A 24,797-nucleotide genomic window follows, 5' to 3' on the forward strand; every position below is an offset into this window, starting at 1 on the left:
AGCAGATCTCATTTGTGAAAGTTCAGTTAAATGTCACTTCGAAATAAAGCTTGAAAAAGGTAAGAAATGAGATTATTTTTTCATATTTTTCAGAGAATAACTNGACAACGTACGTAATTGGGGTATATCGTGATATATATCGTTATCGTGATATAAAATTATCCATATCGTGATGTAGGATTTGTTCCATATCGCCCAGCACTACTACAGGGGGAGGGTTTCCAACTCCAACCTGAGTTTGTTTTGATTACACATTAAAGAGTTTCTGACCTCTGCAGCCACTTGGTCCGAACTGGAATGTAGCTGGAGCACAAGTGTCACAGTTCCTGCCAACCACATTGGGTCGACACTGACACTGACCCCCGCTGGGATCACACACGGTGCTGAGGGAGCCTTGGGGGTCACACTGGCATTCTGGGAAATCAAGTCCAACACAGGTGACATTTTAAATTAACAATCTGCAGCAGTCTGCAAGCACCGAGATTAAAGGCAAAGCTCAGAGGAGTTCAAGGAAAAGGAAACAAGTCAAGCTGGAGAATTGATGGGCAAAAATTAGAGACATAAAAAATAAACAGTTCAGAGCTACAAAAAAAACAGAATGGAAAAAAAAGACTAGAAAACATGCATTTCCTGTGAAAATGCAGTGCAGCAAAACACCAGTTAAAAGCTGGTGATGATGAAGATGTTAGAGCAGACCAGACAAAAGAAGGTAAAAGAAATTATGTGACACAAGGGTTTTCAGAAAATCTGAAGAAAGTTAACCTTCCAACATTTGTTCTCATGAGTTTTTCACTCTGGTAACTTAAATGAAACACCAATATATAGGTATTAAATTGTCATTTTTAAAACAAGACAGATCTTTCATGACCTTCCAGAACATCATGTCATATGTTTTTGACAAAAAAAAAATCTGTTTGCTAAATGGTTACTCTCTGGTTACTAAAGTTAAATAATAACGCTTTTATGCAGCTTTTATGCAGGTATTTTCTGTACCTGCTGAATCCAATTCAAGGTCTGAGAGTTGTCCGTCACAGTGTTTTTAAACTTTAGTGGAAAATAATCGAGCACACTGCTTTGTTTTGTTCCTGTTCAAACAGAATCTGAAGGTTTATCGAGCCCTGAGGGGACGACTTCTTTTCTAATCTGATCCCAAAGGGTCAAAGGTCAGAGCTGAGGAGAAAAGTACCAACATTCCTCGGATAGCAGCAACTACATTTCCTTCTTTAGGTTTGATCTGAGAGATCATTTCAAATGATTTTGATTGTAATGAATTAATCCATTGGCTCAAAACCACTGATCTTATGGATCAAACATGAAAACCAATAAGTTCTGCTGTGTCAACTCGAAGCCCAGCAGATATTAAAGGTGGAATGTGAGTTTTAAGATGGACTGGGATACCTTTGGCCCCCTTGTGCAACAGGGCGGAAATGCTGAAGATGAAATTTCTGCAGATGTCAGTCATCTGGGACTTGATGACACTGCGGCTGTTCTCCAGACACCGATAGCGCTGAAATGTTTCCCAAGCGTTGTTCTCTGAAGTCGTGAACATTTCCATGTTCTTACAGTGAGGCATCAACACGATCTGCAGATGAACAGAATCACAAGATAACGTGCAGGACTGAAAGTGACTTCTTGTTGATGTCATGTAAAAGTCTCACAAAGTAAAGAAGTTCCAGTTCTCATGATCACACCATAATCTCCAGCCCTTACTAGTGCACATACTCTGGATCCCTGACAATAAAAAACACTGGATGTCTTAGCAGTTGCATATAGAGCAGAGGGCTTCCTTTGGTGAAACATGGAGTCACGAACAACACAAACTGTAAAACCTCTTGTATTTGGTGTCTGTTGCAAACATACAGCATCTCATCAATCACTAGATGGGTTTTATTGAAACGATCAGATAGTAATCCCTGGATGCACATCTATAACTGATTAACATTCAGAGGATTAGGGTTAGGAGAGGAGCCAGTCCAATTCAAGATGGTCTCCACAGAAAACAGAAAACATCATATTATTCAGTCAATTTACAGATACTGACCTAAAATTCTTGTGTGGTTGTAGCTGAGACTGAGTGATAACAGATGGTGTGAGATCTATGTTTAAAATTTTGCCATTTTCTATTTGCAGTCAACTCTGTCTGTTAGCAAAATATTTTATGAACCACAGGATGACTTTTTATGGATCTTTCAGAATCAGTAGATGTACATGTATATGAATAATCTCTGGAGCCAACCCAATTCAAGATGGCCACCACAGCCAACTTACTTTACCAACACAAAAATGGCAACAGCTCAGTCAATATTCAGATTTTGTGCTAAAATTTGATGTGGTAGTAGGTGAGAGTCATTCACAACTTCTACTCTGAGCGTGACATCTCATGGTATCACATAAGATCATACATGGTGTTTTCAAGGTTTGGCCAAAATGCCTACAACTCAACATGAGATGATCTTTGTCTAAACCTCTGACAGAAAGGTGGCAGGTGACATGCATTCCTTCGAAGAATGTTAAGCCTTTAATTCTGACCGTTACTGTGTACCCAACTGGCTTTTTTTCCACCCTGATTATTCATTCATGTCTGACTTGTTCTTCATTAATTCTGATAGTTACTGTGTGTCCAAGTTGCTGCTGTGAGTTGAGAGTTTCCTCACCGAGTCAATGAGCGTGTATGGGGAGTGAACGTCACTGAGGGCGGAGTACAACGGCAAACTGAGACGGATGGTGTAGTTCAGTCCAGATTCCAAACAGACTGGCCTTGGAAGAACCACATACCTGTGGGCACAAAGTTAGCATCTGCTGTAAAGTTCCATTGTTTAAATACTAAAACATCCCTGTTTAAAACACTAATGACTTTCAAGGCAGACTCAAAACAAAGTCAGCCTGTTCCAAAACAACTCTGTTATTATCTACATTTGGCTTCCCGATGTGGCCTTGAAGCCCAAAGTCTTATCAATTTGCCCTGGAATTTATGTCAACAGAAGCTTGTTGCCCTCTTGCCTGTAAACATCTGTGAATGTGATTCATGGACTTTTCTGCAAACACACACACACACACACTCACAAATGCATCACACTGCCTCCTACCGTATGGAAACACAAACACACATTCTCATACTCATACTCTGCTGTCACTCGTTTCTGTCATCTCTCTCACTCCTCCCTCCTCCTTCCCTCTTTCTCTATCTTAGTAATTATTACATCGGCTGTTTTAGTGGCCCACTGGTACCATTTAGAAATTCAGTACTGTTTAGTTTAGCTTTATCTTCCTGTACACTTAGTTTAGTTCTGTACATTTAGTCATGTTTATCTGTTTAGTTTAGCTACTATTTTTGACTGTCTTAGCTCATGCTTAGATATGTCCGGTTTTACTTCGGCTGTATAGCGGGCCTGGGATACATTTAGATAGTTTGTTCCCGTTAGTTTTAGTTTTAGCTTAGCTTAGTTCTGTACATTTAGTCATGCTTAGATCTGTTGGTTTAGCTTAGCTTATTTAGACAATTAGTTATCATTTTATCTTGTACCTGTCTGTAATTTTGTTTTTGTGTTGTAAAGCACTTTGAGTCGCCCTGTGCTGAAAAGTGCTATATAAATAAATGTACCTAACTACCTGTACCTACCTAATGACTTTCATCTCTAAACACTGAAAATATTCCAGACACTCTTGCTGAGCTGGTTCTTAGGGTGCATTCACACCTGATAGTCCGATAGACTCGGTTGTTTGGGGACCAGAATTACAACATTTGTTCCATTTTAAGCTGCTGGGGTTCCCACTCACACTGCACTGAGTCAATCGAGCCAAACCCTTTGAGCAACCTATTCCCCACTCGCTCATGGTGGCGCTGCACCAAGAACTACCGAAGGAAGCGACACGAAAACCTCTGAAGAAGACACTAAGCTCCACTTCTTTCCTGTGGAAAAGTAAACAAAAATGGAGTGGCGTCAAATTTTAGCAGTTGTAGGATTTCTGTTTGTGCCGAACAAACATTTTACCTCCTCGTCATGCCACGTAGAAACTTGCGTTTGTTTCAGTTGCATTAACCCAGAAGGCCCTGTGCCTTAGTTGAAGTGAACTCTGGCGTGGTTCGAATGCATATGTGAATGCGAGTGGTCTCCGGTCCGCTTGCTTTCACATATGCATTCGAACCACGCCAGAGTTCACTTCAACTGAACCGAGACCCAGGTTTGTAGGTGGACCAGAATTTGCTTTTTTTGGTCCGCATCAGAGTTTGATTGTGCATTCACACCTCCCCAAACAAACCAGACTTTCTGGGTAAATGAACTAGAATTCGATTAAAGCTGATTAAACAGGGCTGGTGTGAAAGGCTCCTAAACTAAAACTACAATCTTTTACAAGATTTAACCCAACAAGTCATCTACATCTTGTTTCAATAACTTTAAAAATTTAGTTCCCGTTGTGATGCCAAACCATGTTACACAAAGTCATTAAAACATGTTTCTGATTGGTTGCAGATGGAATTCGTTTCTCTAAAACTTGTACGTAACATAAACCATTCAGCAGAACCTACAAGCCATACAAGGTGTAGGAAATGCATTGGGTTGTTGATCCAGCACCAGCTGCACTGACTTCATGTAATATTTTCAGAAACTAGTGTGGCTACTGACCGTGAGCTGGGGTGAAGTGAGATCATTTGGTTGTCGTCGTCGGGCACAGTGTTGACACAGCGGCTGTCAGCTCTGATTGGGCCGGGCCTCATCACTGTCATCAGAACCTCCTCCCATTGGTCCGGCAGCTGTTGAACCCATAAACACATCGGAGATTTCAGGCTATAATAAAATAATGATAAACAATCTAGACAAACCAGTGGAGATCAAATCTGAGTATTCTTCAACAGAAAAGGATCATTTCTAGTGATCATGATTGATTTATAGCAACAATAAATCATTTTTATAGGCATTTATAAATTTAAATGTCTTCTTAACACAATCAGCACCACAGTTCTATTGAAATTACAATAAATAAACACTTAGATGTTTATGTCTCAATAAAAAGTCTACATTCTTTATCAGTCTTACTCATTTTAGGGTGATGCAGCTTCATCTTTCATCTCTGGTATTTAACTGCAGAGTCTGCTCAAATGGAAAAACGGAAAGGGTCGCTCTCAAAATAAAAGTCAGTTTCAAAGTAAAAGCCCATTCAACTTTGTGACTTTTAAAGTTAAATTTTGTTATGAAATGATTCAGTAGTGTATTGGTTTGTGGTTTATTTAGACTTGTCACCATTTAATTCAATTCTAAAAACATTTTGGTAAATCTAAGGTTTTTAGAACAAATTTATCATACCGTACCAACTTTATTTATAAAGCACTTGAAACACCCACCGGACCAAAGTGCTGTGCACAATCATATAATACAATCATATAGTAGAGGAGGTCAAATATAAAAGCAGTAATAAAATAATTAAAATATAAACACAGTAAAACAAAGTCAAACATCTCAGGTTGTGCCGAAAGGCAAAGAAAAGAGATGGGTCGTAAGAAGGGATTTAAAAACAGCAAGTGAAGAGGCCTGTCTGATGCTCAAAGGAAGGTCATTCCATAGCTTCGGAGCTGCTGCAGATAAATCACGGTCCCCTCTGAGCGTACACTTTGTCTTTGGCACCCTCAGAAACAACTGGGTGTGTAAGGGTGTAGCAGCTCAGACAGAAGAGCTTTAAAAGCAAATAAAAGGATTTTAAAATGAATCCTAAAATAAACTGGCAACCAGTGCAGAGAGGCTAAAATAGAGGAAATGTGTTCAAATTTTCGTGTACCTGTTAAAAGACGTGCAGCAGCATTTTGTACCCTCTGAAGCTGGGAAATGCACGAATCACTGATTCCTTTAAAAAGTAAATCCAAGTAAAGTAATCCAGCCGAGTGGTTAAAAATGCATGGATTACTGTTTCAAAGGGCTGTCTGGAAAGAATAGGTTTTACTTTTGCTAGCTGCCTTAAGTGAAAAAAGCTGGATTTTACAACAGCTCTAATGTGAGCTTCCAGCTTAGGACCAGCATCCATCTCGACCCCCTAAGTTTGTAATGACCAGCTTGACATACTGGGCCAAGGAGCCAACATCGGTCAGGGAATCTTCACTGGACCTGCCAAAAAACACCACCTCTGGCTTATCTTCATTAAGTTCATAGGTTCTTCATTTCTCAGGGCTGCTGACCTAAAATTTAAAGCCTAAGAGCGCCATTGTTGGTGAGAAGGAATGCCCCCCGCCCATGGTACCTGGGGCTCATAGCGGATGAGGATGTCGTACTCCATGGAATGAGGAATGTTGTCAACAGAGAACTCCAGGAAGGCCCCCTCTGGAACGTTGACCAGACCAGTACCTGTCCAGGTGGGACTGTGATCATGTGGGTGGGGCCTCGGGACCACTGTCACTCCCTACAGAGACACAACGACAAAACCTGATGAGGTCCTCACAAAAAACAATTTCAGTCAGGAAGAAATCCTGATCCCAGGTTCCTCAGATAGATACTGATATCCAGAGGAAATATTACAAATACTAAAGCAAATATAGTAATATTGTGTGTAAAAAAAAAAAAAAAAGGTATACAAGCACATTTAAACAAAAAAAATTTCAACGCATATTTGTTTGAAACTGAATAGAAACATCAAGAACAAATTTTAGAAATACTGAAGGAAAAATACTTGCTCTATAAAATAAGTCACATAAGTAAATGTAATTAATTAAAAATTACAAAGACATCTTTCTTACAGACACTGAGGCAAAGTTCTTCCATAATGTCCGCATAAGGTTGGTCCAAATTTTAATGTTTTTTAATATGTTTTAAATATGTTTCTGGAGTTTGTTGGTTTATAGTTGAAATAGAAAAACAGGACACGAGTATACAGAGGAAGCTTTACAATATTCAGCTGGAGACCTGCAATAAAACCTCGTTGGTCACTTTTACCAGCCATTTAAGCACTTTATTTCAAACTGTATGAAACTGTCTGAATTTAATCAGAAATAAAATGTAGGAACACACACAGTTTAAATAAATTACCAGGGATTTATTGGAAAAAAACAAAGAAGAGAGTCATTTACTGTCTTTTGCTTTTTTGGGGTACTATATCTGACAATATCCTCAGTTCACGTCAGCAGGATGCCAGAAGTGGACAAGATTTTCCCTGAGATGTTGAAGGCTCTGGACATTGGACATTGTTGAGCTGTCCCATAAAGGACTGGGACAGCTCCCGTGGAGTGGCAGGCCGTGGTGGTGGTCCCCATATTTAAAAAGAGGGACCAGAGAGTGTGTTTCAACTATCGAGGGCTCACACTCATTATTCTGGCATTTAGCAAATAGAAATAATTGTGAAAATCCTAACTGACCTAAAACGTTTGGGTCTGATTTACCATGAAAAAAATCCATGTGTCCTTTTATATAGTATATGTAAACTTCTGGTTTAAACAGCATTTACACACATTTTCACGCAATGTTCATTTTGATACATCTTGGTGTGTGTGTGAAACGTGGCGTATGCAACTTTTTTGTGAGTATGCATCATTCAGACACGAGGCCCCTCATCTTTACTCCTACAGAGTTGCTAAGGGAGCCATGGGAGCTTGTGTAAAAAAAAAAAAAAAAAGAAGTTATTTTGAACTTGATTTACACATTTAAGTCTAGACTTTGTTTCAGTATCTGTTGAGCTGATTTTAACTTGGTCTCTTGATAATCTTTTTAACCTCTTTTCGGGGGGAGGAAGACACCTTCAAAATAAAACAAGGTTTAAACACCTTCTAGTTTATAAAACATCGAAAGGTTCAAGTCTTAAGAGTCACTCACGTGTCCAAACTTGGCATCTTCTGCTTCATAGGTGTAGTGATCCAGAGTGATAAAGTAGAACCCAGACTCAACCTGGTCACAGCGACGGCCAAACATGTGATCTTTGCAGACACACTGACCGCTCAACTGATCACAGCTGCAGACAAACAGCAAGTCAAAGCAGTTAAGACTGAAACACCGCTGCACTAAAAGTTTCTAACAACATAATGGATGCTGCTGAGGGCTCATATTGAGTTAGGAATAAAAGCATTTCAATATTCTACCATCACTTTCTGAAAGTTTAGTTATAATCCATCCAGTGGGTGGTGAGATATTTGGACTAAAACTTTAGGACTGACTGATGGAGTCAACCATGTTTGCCAGACAAATACCTATAGAACCACCAGACGGATCATAGGAAAACTTTAAGAAGGTAATCATTGGATTAAAGAGCTCCTAGGATGGGAGCTGTGTGTTGGTGAGCTACTACCTCACCAAACACAATATTTGTACAAACATCTTGCACAATCTATTAGCGCTCAGAGTACGTGTTGGGGATTTAGTTTCCGGTACCACCAGGTTGACTCCAAAGGTTACTTAAGCCCCTTTTCCACTGGCTCTAAAGGTCCCGGCTCCACTCTACTCGGCTTGCTTTGAGCACGTTTCCACCGGCATTTTTTCTAGGCCGGTCCCTGCTTTTTTGGTCCCTGCTTTGGAGTAGGGCCAGCGGGTCAGCCACGCTTTTCTTGGTGCTGCTGATCAAACTGGCCGGTGGAAACGCGATGCATATTTTTTATAGAGCCGAGCCAAGCTGGGCCGAGCAGAGCGGGGCTTCTGTAGTAGAGCCAGTGGAAAAGGGGCGATAGTTGTGACATCAAATGATTACTTTCCGAGAGACTCAATCCAATGAGTTCATCGGTTCATGAAATATTCTGCAACACAATAGACACACAAATATGGGCAAAAGCATTATCGCCCGCCGCCAAAAGGTAAACAATAACAAAGATGTTGTAGAGATTTAAAAACTTACTGGTTGTTGATGGCTCCTCCGAGATCACAGTCACATGGTCTGCAGCCATCAATGTCGTTACTGAGACCCCAGTGTTCAGACTGTTCACACACAAGTACACACACACACAGAAAACCAACACAAATAAACACAAAGGACTGATGTTTAGAGGCATGTTATTAGTTTTCAGACCTCTCAACTTGTTTCTGTCTGTAAAAACAGATTTCCAGCTGTGACAGGAAGTCATTCAGACTTTTATTGTTCACACCCACACACACACACACAAACACACCCACACCCACAATAGGTTAGCAGTCTGAGAGCTGCAAGCTGATTGGTTAGCACAGTGGTTCATGGACTTTAACATCTGATTTGAATGAGAGTGATTAACAGGCTTCTGCAGACATTGAAGACCTGCTGAAGAGCAGGGAAACAATGAAAACATGCAGGATATTGTTTCCCAAGGACCAGGGTTGGGAATCACTAGGTTAGCAGACCATGCTGTGGGGTATCACTGAGTATTTCGAGAAGTTTTCTCACCACACACTGATCACATTCCTGTCCGGTCACCAGACGTTTACAGAAACAGCTTCCTGTTATGTCGTCACAGTGGTTTCCTCCAGGGGCTGTTCCCAGAGGGCTGCAGGTACATGCTGCAAATACAATAACAAGAACTGAAGATGTTTTCATGGTTCCTACCACCTACCACGCTAAAAATAGTATTTATTAATTTTCTTTTTGTCCAATTTTAAACTTGTTTCGGATTACTTTTTATGTTTTTTACGACTTTATACACTGTATAAAATTCCTAGAGCTTAAGACTGAATTTCAATGAATATAAATAGTCTAATCAGAGATTAAATTATGTTTGAAAATAAACGGGGTTGATGGGAAAAAGCCTCTTTTGCGTTACAGAAGCCACTGGATTCACAATCTGCTGAGTCACATTAAGATGTGGTGCAGCAGAAATGGAAACTGCAGTAATACAAATACAACAAACAAACTCTGCATGCTTACTTATCTGATTAGAATATTTAAATCTATCATTGCATAGTTGTGGTCAGAAGTTTCCATCCACTGATGCATGAACGTCAGATTAATTTTAGGCTTTTGATTATTTATTTGAATCATTCTTTTTCCAAAATGGAATGATTACACAACGTACAACTTCAATAATTTTTAAAGAAACAAGTTTGAACTTAATGTGGACTTTTATTCTAATCCACACAGGGTCAAAATGATAACTAAAGTCTAACCCTGAACATGATTAACACCACAAAGATCCAAAAAAACATGTAGACTGGAGAGTCAAACTCCTGTGACCTCATTAGCAACTTGGCAAGGGTAAAAAAAATGAACAATTATTGTCTAATTCTAAGACTTGTTAGAAAATCTGGTGACGCGGCAGGTTGTAACTACACAGAATTGAGGTGCAGTAGGAAAATTAAATGCAGAGATAAAGAAAACAAACTCCAGCTAATTGCACTACATGAGAAATTATATTTTCCTGTGAAAATAAGAAATGAAAACTGAGTTCTAAATGACTGCTTCAGTTTGTTAAAGAATAAATTGGTAACTCAATTGTCAGCAAGGAAAACAGAAACTGAAATCAGCAAAACAGCGGAGAGGTAAAATTAGTTAAAAAGGTAAAATGAGCAAAAGTTCACTAAAAGCTAAAACTAGCAAAACCATAGAAAAAGAAAAATGTAGTAAAATAGTATCTAAAAGTTAAATTTGGCAAAACATCAGCTAAAAGGCTAAACTTTGCAAAACAAGGACAAAAAACTACAAATTTAAAATTAGCAAAATGTCAGCTAAAACTTAAAAGTTGCACAAAAAGACAAAAATGGAGCAAGCACGATGAAGCATACTTGGAAAAGAGAAATATGTCTTACATGGATTGAAGATGACTCAATGTGTTTCTTTTTGGAATTTATTTTTAAAAATTAAGTTAAATAATTCAATTATGTAGAAGTGTTTTCATTGCAAAAAGCCTATGGAAGAAACTATAAAGAGAAAAACATGCTGACTTTGCATTCACACAAGTATATTTTATAAAGGACCACAAACTTTTAAGGACTTCAGTCCATATCTGTTATTGTAAAGTAATATGTTTTTCTATGAGAGTGTTGTTTTTATTCCCGTTTCTTGTCACTCCCCTTTAAATGAGCCTGTTTGGTATTTAGGTGGTCTTGTGTCTTTATATTACATTGTGTTGTTTCGTACCTTTGCATCCTTCAGGTTCATCACTGAGACCAAAGTAAGCTGGTTTGCAGCGCTCACAGCGTTCACCTTCTACGTTAGCCTTGCAGCGACACTGACCAGCGATGAGACCGGCTCGAACATCTGTCCTCCCATCACAGATCCCTCCATTCAGAGAGCCCAGAGGGTCACAGCTGCAGGCTACAGACACAAACATCACGTATACAGCCTAAGATGACCCATTTCCACTAATAGACAACTGGACAGTAGCGGCGTTCTTAGCTGGCTGGAGCACAGCCTACGTCATGATCCCAGGACAGCAACTCTGACCCACAAATCTTCCACTTTGGAAATTATTGACTTGGACGCTAAAACTGTTTATTTAAATTTTAGGACAGAAAAACGGGTTCCTGCAATGTTATGTGGATGTTCGACAAAATAACATCGAGGAAATGTCAATTTTTTAAGATTTGATTTCAGTTCAGCTTTAAGTTGATCCTCCATGGGGGAGGCCTGAGCCTGGAAGAAACACTATTCTCAGCACATCATCATCATCAAACGCTCAGCTAAAGAGCATCAAACATCTCCTAGATCAAAATATTCCTCCATGTTTAGTCCCATTTCCTGCCTTTAATCTTCTTTCGAGAAAGACCTGAACTCTGATGCTCAGGTAATCATCTATCTGTTCTGGAAAATTTCAGGCTCACAGATGAAAAGAACGTCAAACACAAAGTTAGTCCAGGTCTGTTGCTGAGAACTCAACAGCTCTAGGTACATTTGTGTGAGGAAAAAGAAACTGATGTATCTTCCATTCTAGGGAGCTTTAACTCACAGACCTATCACATCAAGACTGTAGTTTTATTTCAGGAAGATGGACTGAGTTAAAACAAAGAGACACTCACGGTGGCAGATGTTTGGGTCTCTGATGTCTTTCTCCGGATGTTGGTAGTAAAATGGTTTACACTGCTCGCAGTTGTGTCCAACTGTGTTGTGCCGACAGTCTTCACAAACTCCTCCACTGACGTTTCCTGAAGCCAAGAACACGGCCATGTCGAAGTGGCACGAGTCCGAGTGCTGGTTACAGTTACACTCTTAAAACCACAGAAGAAGAAAAAGGAAGAAGAGAGATTCAGGTAAATGCAGTTGACTCTTGGTTTATCTTCGGACAGATCATAGTAATTGACTAGTGATCAATTTTTCTTTAAAGGAAATCAAACAGTTTATGTCCACACACATGACCACATATTACTCCACTGCTAATTTGACTTCTTACCCATGCTGAAGCAGAGTATTTTGTCTTAAATTAAGAAAGCAAAAGTGAAAGTAACCTACTCACAGAGTTTATAAATAAAATGCTCCTAACATTTTCATTTGTTGTTTTTTGGTCTCCAAAACAGTACCGTATTTTCTGCACCATTATAAGATTATAAGGCGCAGTCTCAATTACGGCGTCCATTTCTGTACTTAACCCATACATAATGGGTTTACTGTACACATTACCATATGTCCCTGTGTCAGGGACAAATTTTGGAATTCAGTGCACACATAAGGTGCAAAATTTAAGGCTTTTAGGTGCGCCTTATAGACCGGAAAATACGATAGTTTGGTTTGGTCAAACTAAGAGTGTTATTGAAACAACAGTTTTTTTATTGCCAGAATCAGAGGTTTAGGTGAAGGAAACAGAAAAGGATAGTGTAAAGCAACCACTGGCTACAGTTTAGCACTGGAACCTATTTGATAGAAAAAAAAGGTTGAATCAATGTGGACCCATTTATTACTTTTTGTAAATCTATCTGGATCTCTGTGTGAACCAGTTTGCGTTTTCTGGATCTGGAGAACGCCTAAGAGGTTTAGGTTCAGATTAGGATGCCTCCTGGACACCTCCTTTCAGAGGTTTTTTCCGACATGTTTCACTAAGAGGAAACTCAAAACCCACTGGAGGGATTATTTATCCTCCCTGGCCTGGGAATACGATGGGCTCCCCTCAAGAAGACTTGGAGAGTGTCGCTGGGGAAAGGGTTTTCCTCCTAGACTTGTTGCCTTGCGTCAACTAAAGATAAGTGGTAGAAGATGGCTTGATAATGAACCAGTACGGACCATGTAGACCCATGTTGACTCCTCTGTCAACCAGTTTGGACCCTGTGGAGCACAGGGGTCAAACTCCATTCCTCGGGGACCGCTGTCCTGCATGTTTTAGACGTGTTCTTGCTTTAAAAAACTTGCTTTAAATGGATGACTTGATGCCATGCTCCTGGAGAACTTGATTATTTGATGAGGAAGTAATTAAACCATTTGAATCAGGTGTGTTGGAGCAGAAAAACCTAAAACCTCTAGGACAGCAGCCCTCGAGGCCTGGAGTTTGACACCCCTGCTGTAGAGCCATGTTGTACCCTGTGTTAAACAGTTTAGACCCATATTAACCTCTATATAAACCAGCATGTATGCCTTTGTGAACCAGTTTAAACCCTGTGTGAACTAGCATAGACCCGGTTTGGATCTAGAAGCATTATGTCTCACTCTTGCAGGCATTGGTGTTTCGTCCCTTGGCTGGTCTCCATGGAAGGTCATGGTAAAAATCCTGACACTGTTCACAGTTCAGTCCTTTAGTGTTGTGATTACACATACAATGACCGTGTACCTGAAACACAAAGATACAGATCACTGATCAAAAATTCATCAATCCTCATCAATTGGAGATGAGCTAAATTATGAACCATTTACATGAACACAGAGTTAAACAGAAGTTCCACCACATTAACCCCTCTGGATATCACCTCAGAACTCACCATTCCCTCCCTGGTCTGGCCCCTGCCCTCAGCTGGTGCGCATTCGGAGGCATGTCCGTAGCAGAAACAGTTTCCTCGGACCACCATGTCGTAGATGGCGTAATAATACTTCTCTTTAATCTCCATTCGAGAGTCCAGCAGGTTGTCTCCGAGTGTGTGCAGTTTAGTGAATTTCACCCTCAGGTTGGTGATCTTTAATAAGTCTGAAGAAAAAGGCCAAAAACAGGTCAACAATCAGGCATCTATAACTCTGGTTTAACTGAAAATGAGGTCACATGAGCTGATTTAAGGAGACATACTCTGAATTTGTGGACTATAGGGGTCTTCAATCCGAAACACTGGATCCAGAACTCTGTAAATGACCTGAAAAACAAAATCTTTCATTAAATTTTCCATTAAGAACAGAAAATATTCCAGCAAAGAGGAAAGAGGAAATGTTTGGAGCAGCAGTAGTACCTCCCCCTCAGTGGATGGCTCGATGTCAGAGTAACGAGAGTCACAGATGACATCATCAACCTTCTGCATGGGACCTTGGGAAACTGATGGGAAGGATGTCTCACAGTCATATGCAAAATAACGGTAAACCTGCCATGTCTTTCCAAAGTCTGCTGATCGCTCGATGACCATGGCAGCCGGTCGAAACGTCTGAGGGAAGAAAATGAAGTTTGAAAGGATGACGATCATGTGATAGTTCTACTTATGCTGAAGAAATTCAGGGAGAAATACTCCTAATGATGACACAGTCTGTAAAACTATGCAAGACTTCAAAGTAAATGAAATACATCCAGTCAACTAAATATAATCAAAATGTTGAGCTGTGTTTTAAATGCATTTAAAAACCCCAAATCAAGTATATAAGGCGCACCCAAAAGGGACGTACGGTAATGTGTACAGTACCGGTACGTACGCTGGCAGCGATAAACCAATCAGAGAACAGTACGTAATGTAATACTAATTTGGAGTATCCCATCATTCCGGGAGAATTAAAAAAGAACTCCAACCGCTCGATGTTGGTGTAAACAGCGCATTCAAAGTGAAGTTGCGAGTGGCGTGGGAGCGATGGATGACCGATGGCGAACATGAGTTTACTAAGACGGGGCAGCGCCGGGTGAGTTACGCCATCATATGTGGATGGATTGTGGATGCCTGGGCTTAGGTATCTGCTTTAACTGTTGTCTGAGCTTTCATGAAAGCTGGCATCATTGCTAAACAGCCCCCTGGCAACAAGACTGACTCCGACAATGATGAGAGGGAACCGAGCATGTTTGATGGCGAAACTGCCCAGCTGTTCAATTCAGACAGAAGATGAGGACTTTGATGGATTTGTGGAAGAAGAATAATAAAAAATAATGTGAGTGAATTGTTACATAGAAGAATAAAGTTCAACAAAACTCACTGTTTTGCTTCTGTAACCTTTTTGTTTTTTTTTATAGACCGTATGTTCTTATAATCTGGTACAATAAACATCTTATTAGAGACGTCACACAGCTGTTTCCTCAGACCAAGAAGTACTAACAGGAGCCGAGAACATGATCATTATCTCAGATGTACATGAATTCACTGCTGTATATTTGTGAAGAACTTACCTTAAAGGTCATAATGAGATGTGTGAAATGAAACTCGGCTTCGAGTTTCAGCTGGATGGTGACATTCTCCAGACCTGTACACAGCAGAACCATGTTAGACTTAAAAACATGGACCACAAAGTTAAGATTGTGGTCCATTCAAGTCTCTGAGATGTCTAAGAATGCAGTCTGTTGATCTTCTGTCAGTGTAAGAGATGACAATTTGCAGTTTAATTACCAAAAACAGATTCGTAACAGCTTTGTAACAACAAATCTAAAATCAGAGACATATTTAATGACCCTGGCGATGTATCAGTCAATACAGGGATAGAAACTTTGGTCTCTTAGGTGTATTGTTACCTTGTTGTTTGAGTCAATGAAAAGAAAATTGCTACTGAACATTCACTCCAAAGTTTTACAGCTTCTTCCCAAACACACTGCAGAAAACAGGGTTTGTTTATTTAAACTGAGCAAATTATAGGACCAACTTTTCCTACTCAGGCTAAAGGAGCCCTCACCTCAGTTTGATGTGTTTCTGAAACTGCCCCCAGGTGGTATCACCATGATATAACATGTAGACTTGTGTTTCTGTCTTAACACAGAACAGCAAAAGCATGTTGTATTGTAACTATAATGGTAAAAACTGAAAACCATCCCCACTTTGACTGCTCAGACCTTCAGTTTTTCTGATGGTGCAAAAACATCAAAAGTAAGTTTCTCCCTCAGGCATCAACCTGAAACAACCTGTGTGAGTTCTTACCATTCTCTGACTGCCACCAGGTCTTTAGTCTGTTCGGAGCAAATGTGGTCACCACGTTCTCAATGCGATGGCTATTGGTGTGATGGTTCAGTTCATTGTAAGTCACCGCTGAGTCACAAACAAAGCACTTCTTCTCCTCCTGATTAAAGGCGCAGAGGGGAGAGGGTAAAGGGTTAACAGGGAGTTGAATTCTTCAGATTCCTGCTGTTGGTCAGAAAAGATAAAACTCTGCTATCACATACTCTACATCCACTTTTAAAAGCACCAGTTCATACATGTGCAGCTACTTCTGATTATAACACCAATTTTGAAAATGTTGGGACATTAAGTAAATAAAAACAGAATGCAATGGTTTGCAAATCTCATAAACCCGTAGTTTATTCACAGTGGAACATAGGAATCATATCCAATGTTTAATTAAAAATGGTACAATATTTTTTTTAAATAAGGTGAATTGGAACAGGGGCAACAAAAGACTGTCAAAATAAGTGGTATGACTAAGAAACAGCTGAATGACTGTTTTGCAACTAACCAGGTTAAATGGCAACAGGTCAGGAAGAGGATTGGGTATAAAAAGAGCGTTTTAGAGAGGCTGTATCGCTCAGAAGTAAATATGGGCAGAGGTTCACCAATCTGTAAAACCTGTGTCTAAACATAGAGGAACAATCCCAGAATAATGTTCATCCCCAAAAAATTGGGAAGACTTTAAATATATTATCTTCTACAGTTCATAATATCACCAACAGATTTCCAGAATCTGAAGAAATCTCTGAGCTGGAAGGACAAGGCTGGAAGTTATCACTGGAATCCTGTGCTCTTCAGGCCCTCAGGGGCCCCTGCATTAAAAACAGGTCTGGTTCTGTTCTGCTTAAAGCTCTATCAGGCAAACCAGATATGAACACCATCCACAAATGCTGCCATCTTCTCGGGACCAAAGCTCATTAAAAATTGACTGAGGCAAAGTGCAAAACTGTTCTGTGGTGAGACGAATTCAATTTGAAAAAACAAACACCACATCCTCTATACTACAGAGCAGAGGGACCATCCAGCCTGTTATCAGCACTCAGTTCACAAGCCTGCCTTTGTGATAGCATAAGGATGCATTAGAGTTTTTCCCATGAGCAGCTTACACATCTGAAAAGGCACCATCAATGTGGAAAAGTATATACAGGTTTTAGAACAACATACGTTGCTCTGTTCCTTTTTTGGAAAAGACCATGAATATTTCAGCAAGACTATATTAGATCACATACTGCATTCATTCCAACAGTAAGGCTGGGTGCAGTCCAGAACTCTCACCAATTGAAAACATTTGATGCATCATGAAACAGAAATAATTTTCAGTTTACAGACTAAATGAAGCAGTTAGAACAGTGATCCTGACAGAAACCGTTTCAGTTTTCTGCTCTGATTGATGACACTTTTCTGACCTTTGATCCATATTGCTGTCTGTGTTTTGTCTACTGAAACATCTGGATAAACATCTGTCCGCAGACAGAGCTCAGTGTGTCCTAATGTGGGTATGATTTTACACAGGAAACACCACAGACTGCAACTTGGACAAAGTTTAACAAAACATTCAGAGTGTTCATCGGAGAGAGGAGCGGGAAGACTGCAGGAGGGAAATGCTGATACAGAAAACTTTCCTTGGACAGTGGAGGCTTTAAATGCATTAGAAAAACAAGTCCTTCATTCGTTTATTGAGTGAAAAGTTTTGGATGAATCCATAAAACATGGATTCAACATTGGTTATGAACTGATGAAACAGCAGAGATCTAAGATGAAAGAAAACTATGAATCTTGTTTGAGGTACAATAAAAATGACGACAGGTCAGGGAGGATATAACATCATCCCTACCATCCAAGTATGGGTACCAAGTCCCATTGAAAAGCCCTCAGGAACTGAATACGAGGGCAGCTGACCTGAGAAGTAAGACTGTGACCAAGCTAGATACCTACGACTTGCCAAGGCTAAGTAACAATGTACCCTCTGAAAGTCTGCGACAAGATGTGAATGCAGCACTGCTAAGTATCCTGACTGACACCATCACAGAGATCAATAGGCTGGTATCCACCACAGCAACAGTAAACCTTGATATATTTAAGATCAAGCCTACAAGCAATAAGGAGCATGGAGGAGGAGGCTGGAGAGAAATCTGTCAGCTGTCAGAACAACAGAAAAGATGGGGTTCAAGATGGCAGAAGAAGAGTAAGACATACTTTGTGTGGGCTCCCGCTCCAATTTCTTTGTACATGGTTTTATTTATCTTCGCTATACTGATTATCTGATTTATCTGGACTTGACCCCTGAGTGATTTTATTCTGGAAAGGCAGAATAATGGCGACAAATTTGAGGAAATACAAGTATACTATGTCGGTGGCTGCTAGGCCCGATACCACCTAGGAGCGGACTACAGCTAAAGCCGGAAACTCTGCACCTCCTTCGCCGTCCCCCAGCGAGGTGGGTACACTCTCCTTGAAGTCTGACATCCTTGCCGCTTTAAAATCTGATATCTCAGCTGTGATTAAGTCGGAAATGAAAGAAGCACTGGCTGAAGATTTCACCTTTATTAAAGGAGAACTACAAGCGGGGAGAGCAGAAGTGGCTAATGGCACAATGCTACTTCGTGCCGACCTGGACCGGGTTAAATTGGTCATCAACCTGGTCCGATGAGGTTGATACTCTGCGCACCACAGTGATGGAACTGAAAGAAGAGTTGAATGGGCTCAAAAAGAAATGTGAGAATATGGGTTCCAGAGATGCCAGAATCCAGCTCCACTACAGCAGTAGCTAAAATGCTAGCGGAGGTTCTACAGCTGGATAAGACGCCGCTGATTGACCGATCCCCCCGCACCTCAGGAGGGAAAAATTCAAGACATAAGTCGCAAGTTATTGTCGCTAAGCTGCATTATTATCAAGACTGTGTGGAAATATTACGTCAGGCCCAGAGCCGTGGCCCTCTTTGCTTCTGTAAGGCACATGGGTCAATACCTGAGCGAGGCACAGAAGTGAATTGGCACCAACACCAGGGGAGCCAAGCACCAGCTACTAGTCAACAGACCTGTAGCTCGAGACTGTAAGACCAGACACACAAACCTGTGCACTGCCTGGATTGACTACAGGAAAGTCTATGACTCAATGCCCCACACATGGATACTGGAGTGCTTGAAGCTGTACAACATCAACAGGACACTAAGAGACTTCATTGAGAACATAGTGGGAATGTGGAAGACAACTCTAGAGGCCAATTGCACAAGTCAGCATCAAATGAGGTATATACCAAGGCAAAGCTCTGTCTCCTTTCCTGTTCAGCATGTGTCTGAACCCCCTCAGCCAGATCATTGCAAAGAGTAGCTATGGCTACCGGTTCCAAAGTGGAACAGTCATCAGTCACCTCCTCTACATGGATGACATCAAGCTGTATGCCAAAATTGAGCAAGACATCAATTCACGGATCCACTTCACCAGGATATACAGCAAGGACATTGGTATGTCATTCAGACTTGATAGGCGCAGCTAAATGGTACCCAAGAGAGGAAAGGTGATCACAACTGAAGGGCTTGAACTACCTGAAGGCAACATTGCAGATTTCCAGGACAGCTACAAGTACCTTGGTATACCGCGGACATATGGCAACCAAGATGAGGCCACAAGGAAGTCAGCCACAACCAAGTACCTACAGAGAGTAAGGCAGATCCTGAAGCGCCAGCTGAATGGCAAGAACAAAGTTCAAGCCATCAACACATATGTGGTGCAAGCCATCAGATACCCTGCTGGAATAATAACCTGACCAACAGAGGAGATAGAAGCCACTGACATCAAGACATGAAAGCTCCTCACTTGCACGGAGGGCTTCACCCTAAGTCCAGCACCCTGAGACTGTAGAGGACAAGTGAGCATCAGAGCCACTATACAGGATGAAACAACCAAGATCCTGGAGTACATTAGAAAGAAAGACCCAGTGATGATCTGCTAAGTGAATGTCTCAGGCAGCAGAAACCTAATGTGGAAGAGGAGAAAGAGGAACTGTCATGGGAAGACAAGCCCCTGCACGGCATGTACCACCAGCAGATTGAGGAAGAGGCTGATATCAACAAATCCTACCAGTGGCTAGAAAGGGCAGGACTGAAGGACAGCACAGAGGAATTTGTCATGGCAGCACAAGAGCAATAGAGGCCGGGGTCTTTCATACCAGGCAGGACCCAAGATGTGGGCTTTATAAAGCTTAACGCTCCATTGTAGGTTTTGAAAGGTTTTGGACATTTTTGAACAGCTAAGATACTGCGTAGAACCCTCAAGCTACCAGGCCTCTGGTAGAGGACCTGAGCTTCAAGTAAAGTGGAACTGTCTCAAGCAAAAATATATGAAACTTGTCACTTTGAAATCTAATAAATGAACTTACAGGCCAGAGCGACTTAATCAAACTGGTTTCTGCTTTAAATGATTCCAAGAAAGAAGAACCCGAACCTTCTAGTTTTTTCTACAGGTGTTACTTACCTGCAGGTGGCTGACAATGCAGAATGGCTCAGGACGGTTCAGCCCACAGGTGGAGGTGGATGACAGCTGGTGGGCTCGGCCAATCAGAAGGTCTCCTGTTGCTGGGTAACAGCTACCTTCTGTGCACACATCAGTAAACTCTGGGAAGATGACATCCTCAAGGGCCCCACCCCCTGAAGCTCCATTGTCCTGAGCATAGGTGGACACCTGCAGAGCTGAAAATAAAAAGCAAACAAAGAAGGTTTAGTATTTTCATGCAAATTTCATGTAGTAAAAACATCAGTAACCTTTATCAATTAGGGAACCATAATTCTCTGGTGGGGCAGAGAATTTTGGAGTTAGAGACCAAAACGTTTCAGCCATAATAGTAGCGCCATCTCAGGTTATGTAGTTTATTTTGTTGTTGTACATAAGTTAGCATACTTTATTTTTCCTATGAAAAAAACATCTCAAAACAATCTTTTAGGTCTATGCCAGTTTTCATAAAGATCCAATAGGCCATATTTGTGTGTTTATACCTCAATAATTCAGAATTGGCTTCCATAACATCAGTTTAAATTTCATCTCATCAGCTATTGTTTTCAAGATATGGAGAAATATGTATTTTTTCATAAAATATTAACTTACAGATTTTTGAAAATAGTTATTTGTTCTTGGCGATCTGTTTTCAGCTTGGCATCTACAATTAACAAGATTAATTTCATGGTGATTTACCTTATGTCCGAAAAGAAGCCAAAAGTAGGTTTTGCAATTTTTGCAATGTAAGAAATAAGAATTTAGGCGGAAGTGGGCGTGGCCTACACCATGTGATTCAGTACAGTGCGGGGAACATGTAGTTTTAAGGCTTTAAACTGCAATTTAGGGCCTTTGCAAACTTTATATGAAGCCACAAAGTTGGCTCTCATTTACTTGGCTGCGTGACAAAAATTGCATCAATTATTGTTTGCATAGCAGCTTTGTCTGCCCCTTTGCAACACAAGATCAGGGTTGAACTTTTTCGCACAGGGATTTGCGCCAAGTATTGTGTGACTGGTCAGAAGTTGTTGTGGGGGTGTTTATGCGAAAAAGCCAGTGAGCTTTAAAGGAGTTATTTTGCTTCTCCTGCTCCTCTGAGAAGCAGCTAGCCGAGACTGTTAGAAAACACAGCCATCTTTACAACTGTTCCAGCAAAACTTATAAAGCTATGAACTTAAAAAGACCGTGCAGAGACACAGGCAGCTCTTCGTGGCTGTGACTGTCTCAGTCGGTTTACTAAACATGTCTGGTCAGGGTAAGGAAAGCAAAAATGACTGTAAGTTGAAGGAAGAGCTTCCCGGGAATTCTGATCCGAGTGTCTTGTGGGCTACGAAAGGTGTGCGCAAAAACGAGCGGCTTGCAACCACGTGAACGTGCCCAAAGTTTTTGACTTTTTATGGAGTATTCTGGAGCCTTTATGGTTTAAAAGTTACAGGACAAAATACAGAAACTTCTAATGATAGCGATAGTTCTATGCAGCATGGTACCCTATTGAAACTTCCGTTTTTATTATTCTCATTTTCCATTTTTATTTTCCTTTCGTAAATAAAAGTCATACTGCAGCCCAAACTGCAAGGAGTTTGGAGATTATATTTACATGGTGGTAACTAGAGCTTGCATATGCGGCTCACAAAAATATTGTTATGCGTCCACCTATAGAGAGCTATTCCATGTTAAAGGTACATATTTATTGCAGTAGAAGCTGATTCCCAACACATATAGTGGACTGGGGCAGTGGTTCCCAAACATTTTCTTCTTCTTCTAGGCCCCCTATAGATTACAACCCCCCCACCCCCGTCCATTATGCTTAGTCAGGCACTGTTTTTTTTTTTTTTCATTCATCCATCCTGACCGCCCCCTGCAATGGCACTGCGCCCCCTCTAGGGGGCGCGCCCCACGCTTTGGGAACCACTGGACTAGGGGTTGCGGTGGCTCAGTGGTCAGTGTTGCGGTCTTGTAATCCTGAGGCGGAAGTTATGGACATCAGGCATAAAACAATTGCCAAATTTGTATGTTTGTTTGTTTTCAAACAACAAACAAATTGTCCATGCGAGTTTTCTCGCTGTGGCAAGCCCTGAAGAAGAGAGCAGCTGAAAGAACTTACCTACCTTAGCTATTGGAATTTATTCTATCTGTTGGTTAGCAAAATATCTCATGGACCAGTAGACAGATATTATTGAAACTTTCAGAAAACAACAGATGGGTGTACATCTACAAATAAAGTTTGAACCCATTTCAGAATGGCTGCCAGAGCCAACTGACCATAGAAAACACAAAAATGGCTACAACTCAGCCAGTTTTACACTACACATTGTCAATGATCTTAACAGAACATTTGTTTTAACCGTTGGTGTCTGTAAGCAAAAATACCTCATAAAGAATTGGACCAATTTGTATGAAACTCAAAAAAATAGAACGACTGCATGTACATCTACAACTGATTAAAGTTTGGAGTCAAGATGGCTGGCACAGCTAATCAACATTAGCCCATTCAAAAATGTCTCTAACTGACACTTGTTGCATATTCAGCAAGAACTGAGGAAATTCTTTGTTTTCTAGAGTTTGTTCCGGCAGGACATTTCATACTCCACAAAAGAAAATTCCTGAGACGTCCTCACAGCTGGAATGTCAACATTTCCGCCTTACTGCATTAACCCATGTCCACTTCAAATTTATGGCCAATAACACAATAGCTGTCGGACACCGCACAAGAATAAAAGTTCTGCCCAGATGATGTATCGAGAACAAGCTTCAAAAACTCCAAACCAGGGCTGCAATAAATAAATGACACCATTTCTTTCTCGCCTGACGCCATCCTAAACATGTACTCAGAGAGCTATTCTCTATTCCAGTCAACTTTGTCTGTTAGCAAAATATCTCATTTATCATTTAATGGATTTTCATGAAACATCTGGAAGTACACAACAACTAACTGACATCTGGAGCCAACCCAAGTCTGTGATCTACCTCCGCCAACACAAAAACAGCTCAAAATGACAGAAAATGATTCATGTGGTAGTAGCTGAGAGTCATTCTAAACACAACTTACAAATTTGGATGCGGCAGCCATCTTGAGTTAATACTCATGCATGAAAGGCGGCGGGCGACATGCATTCATTCAAGCAATGGTAGGCCTTTAATTTGATCCGACTGATCTCGGGTCAGATTTCACTGACCAAACTTTAACAGATCATTAGAAGTGATGAGGGACTTTCTGTTCTTACTTTAAAGATTTTAAAGTTTCTTTGTCTTGTTTTTTTTTTTTTATCTTTGATGAACTTTCTTGTGTTTAAGATTAAAAACAGCTGTTTCAGGATCCAGGCGGTTCTGACTCTCACTTCATTTACAGAACTAAACCCAGAGCTAAATCCGATCTGAATCAGGCAGAAAGTGATCTCCATCCTAAATCTGCTTTGTCTCCAGAAGAACCGAGCGAACTCACCGAGCAGCACCGCGAGCTGGAGCTGCAGCATGATCCGGGTCCAGATCCACATCTTCCGATCAAAGTCGCAGAAAGCCCCCCCGAACCCCTCAGACCTCAGACCTCCTGAGAGGCTTTCAGAGCTCCGCCCCCTGAGATCCACATCCGGACTGTCAGAGCGGACCAGAACCGCAGGACCCAGATCCATAGCGGGCATTTAAAACAAATATAGACCCCCAAAAAAATCACTTTTATACAGAAAAATATTAAAATAAAAATCAGAATGAATGCTTCTTTTTAAACAAACAAACAGTTTATCTTGTGAAAATCTTAAAGTTCTCAGATCGAATCCAAAATCAGGACTGAATCTTTCATTTGAGACACATTCTAATTCAGATAAATTCTGATTGTTTTTTTTTTAAATTTTGATCTTTTTCTGGTCAATTCTGATTGGTTCTGATCAGTCCACCATCTGGAAATGTTAGTGTTGTCTATCCATGATAAACTGGATTTATCATGTCCTGGATCAATCAATCAATCAAATTTTATTTGTGTAGCACATTTCAGCAGCAAGGCATTTCAAGGTGCTTTACATAATTAAAAACAAAATAAAAACAGCATGTGACATTGAATAAACAGTAAGAAAGAGACAAAAACCCGCACTCTAACCCTAATTTAGTCATAAGCAGATCTAAACAGGTGGGTTTTAAGTTGAGATTTAAAGGCACCCAGTGTTTCAGCTGTTTTACAGTTTTCTGGAAGTTTGTTCCAA

The 24,797-nt window shown here is 40.6% G+C and overlaps 1 protein-coding gene across 1 annotated transcript in view; it reads right to left on the reverse strand.

Moving 5' to 3' along the window:
• Positions 1–24,176, reverse strand: part of lamb1a (laminin, beta 1a) — a 46,541-nt gene extending 22,365 nt beyond the window's left edge. Inside the window, exons 1-18 of the mRNA XM_017426356.2 lie at positions 24,047–24,176; positions 20,590–20,804; positions 16,092–16,230; positions 15,353–15,426; positions 14,223–14,411; positions 14,066–14,129; positions 13,767–13,969; positions 13,498–13,618; positions 11,883–12,071; positions 11,005–11,181; positions 9,319–9,431; positions 8,800–8,879; positions 7,791–7,926; positions 6,229–6,387; positions 4,626–4,753; positions 2,655–2,775; positions 1,399–1,582; positions 271–414 (exon numbers count right to left, since the gene is read on the reverse strand). Coding sequence (XP_017281845.1) covers positions 271–414; positions 1,399–1,582; positions 2,655–2,775; positions 4,626–4,753; positions 6,229–6,387; positions 7,791–7,926; positions 8,800–8,879; positions 9,319–9,431; positions 11,005–11,181; positions 11,883–12,071; positions 13,498–13,618; positions 13,767–13,969; positions 14,066–14,129; positions 14,223–14,411; positions 15,353–15,426; positions 16,092–16,230; positions 20,590–20,804; positions 24,047–24,098 — 2,488 coding nt within the window. The 5' untranslated portion in view covers positions 24,099–24,176. The remainder of the gene's footprint in view (positions 1–270; positions 415–1,398; positions 1,583–2,654; positions 2,776–4,625; positions 4,754–6,228; positions 6,388–7,790; positions 7,927–8,799; positions 8,880–9,318; positions 9,432–11,004; positions 11,182–11,882; positions 12,072–13,497; positions 13,619–13,766; positions 13,970–14,065; positions 14,130–14,222; positions 14,412–15,352; positions 15,427–16,091; positions 16,231–20,589; positions 20,805–24,046) is intronic.
• Positions 24,177–24,797: the final 621 nt, after the last annotated feature.

The sequence above is a fragment of the Kryptolebias marmoratus genome, linkage group LG1 (genome assembly GCF_001649575.2).
Source record: "Kryptolebias marmoratus isolate JLee-2015 linkage group LG1, ASM164957v2, whole genome shotgun sequence".
Taxonomy (NCBI): domain Eukaryota; kingdom Metazoa; phylum Chordata; class Actinopteri; order Cyprinodontiformes; family Rivulidae; genus Kryptolebias; species Kryptolebias marmoratus.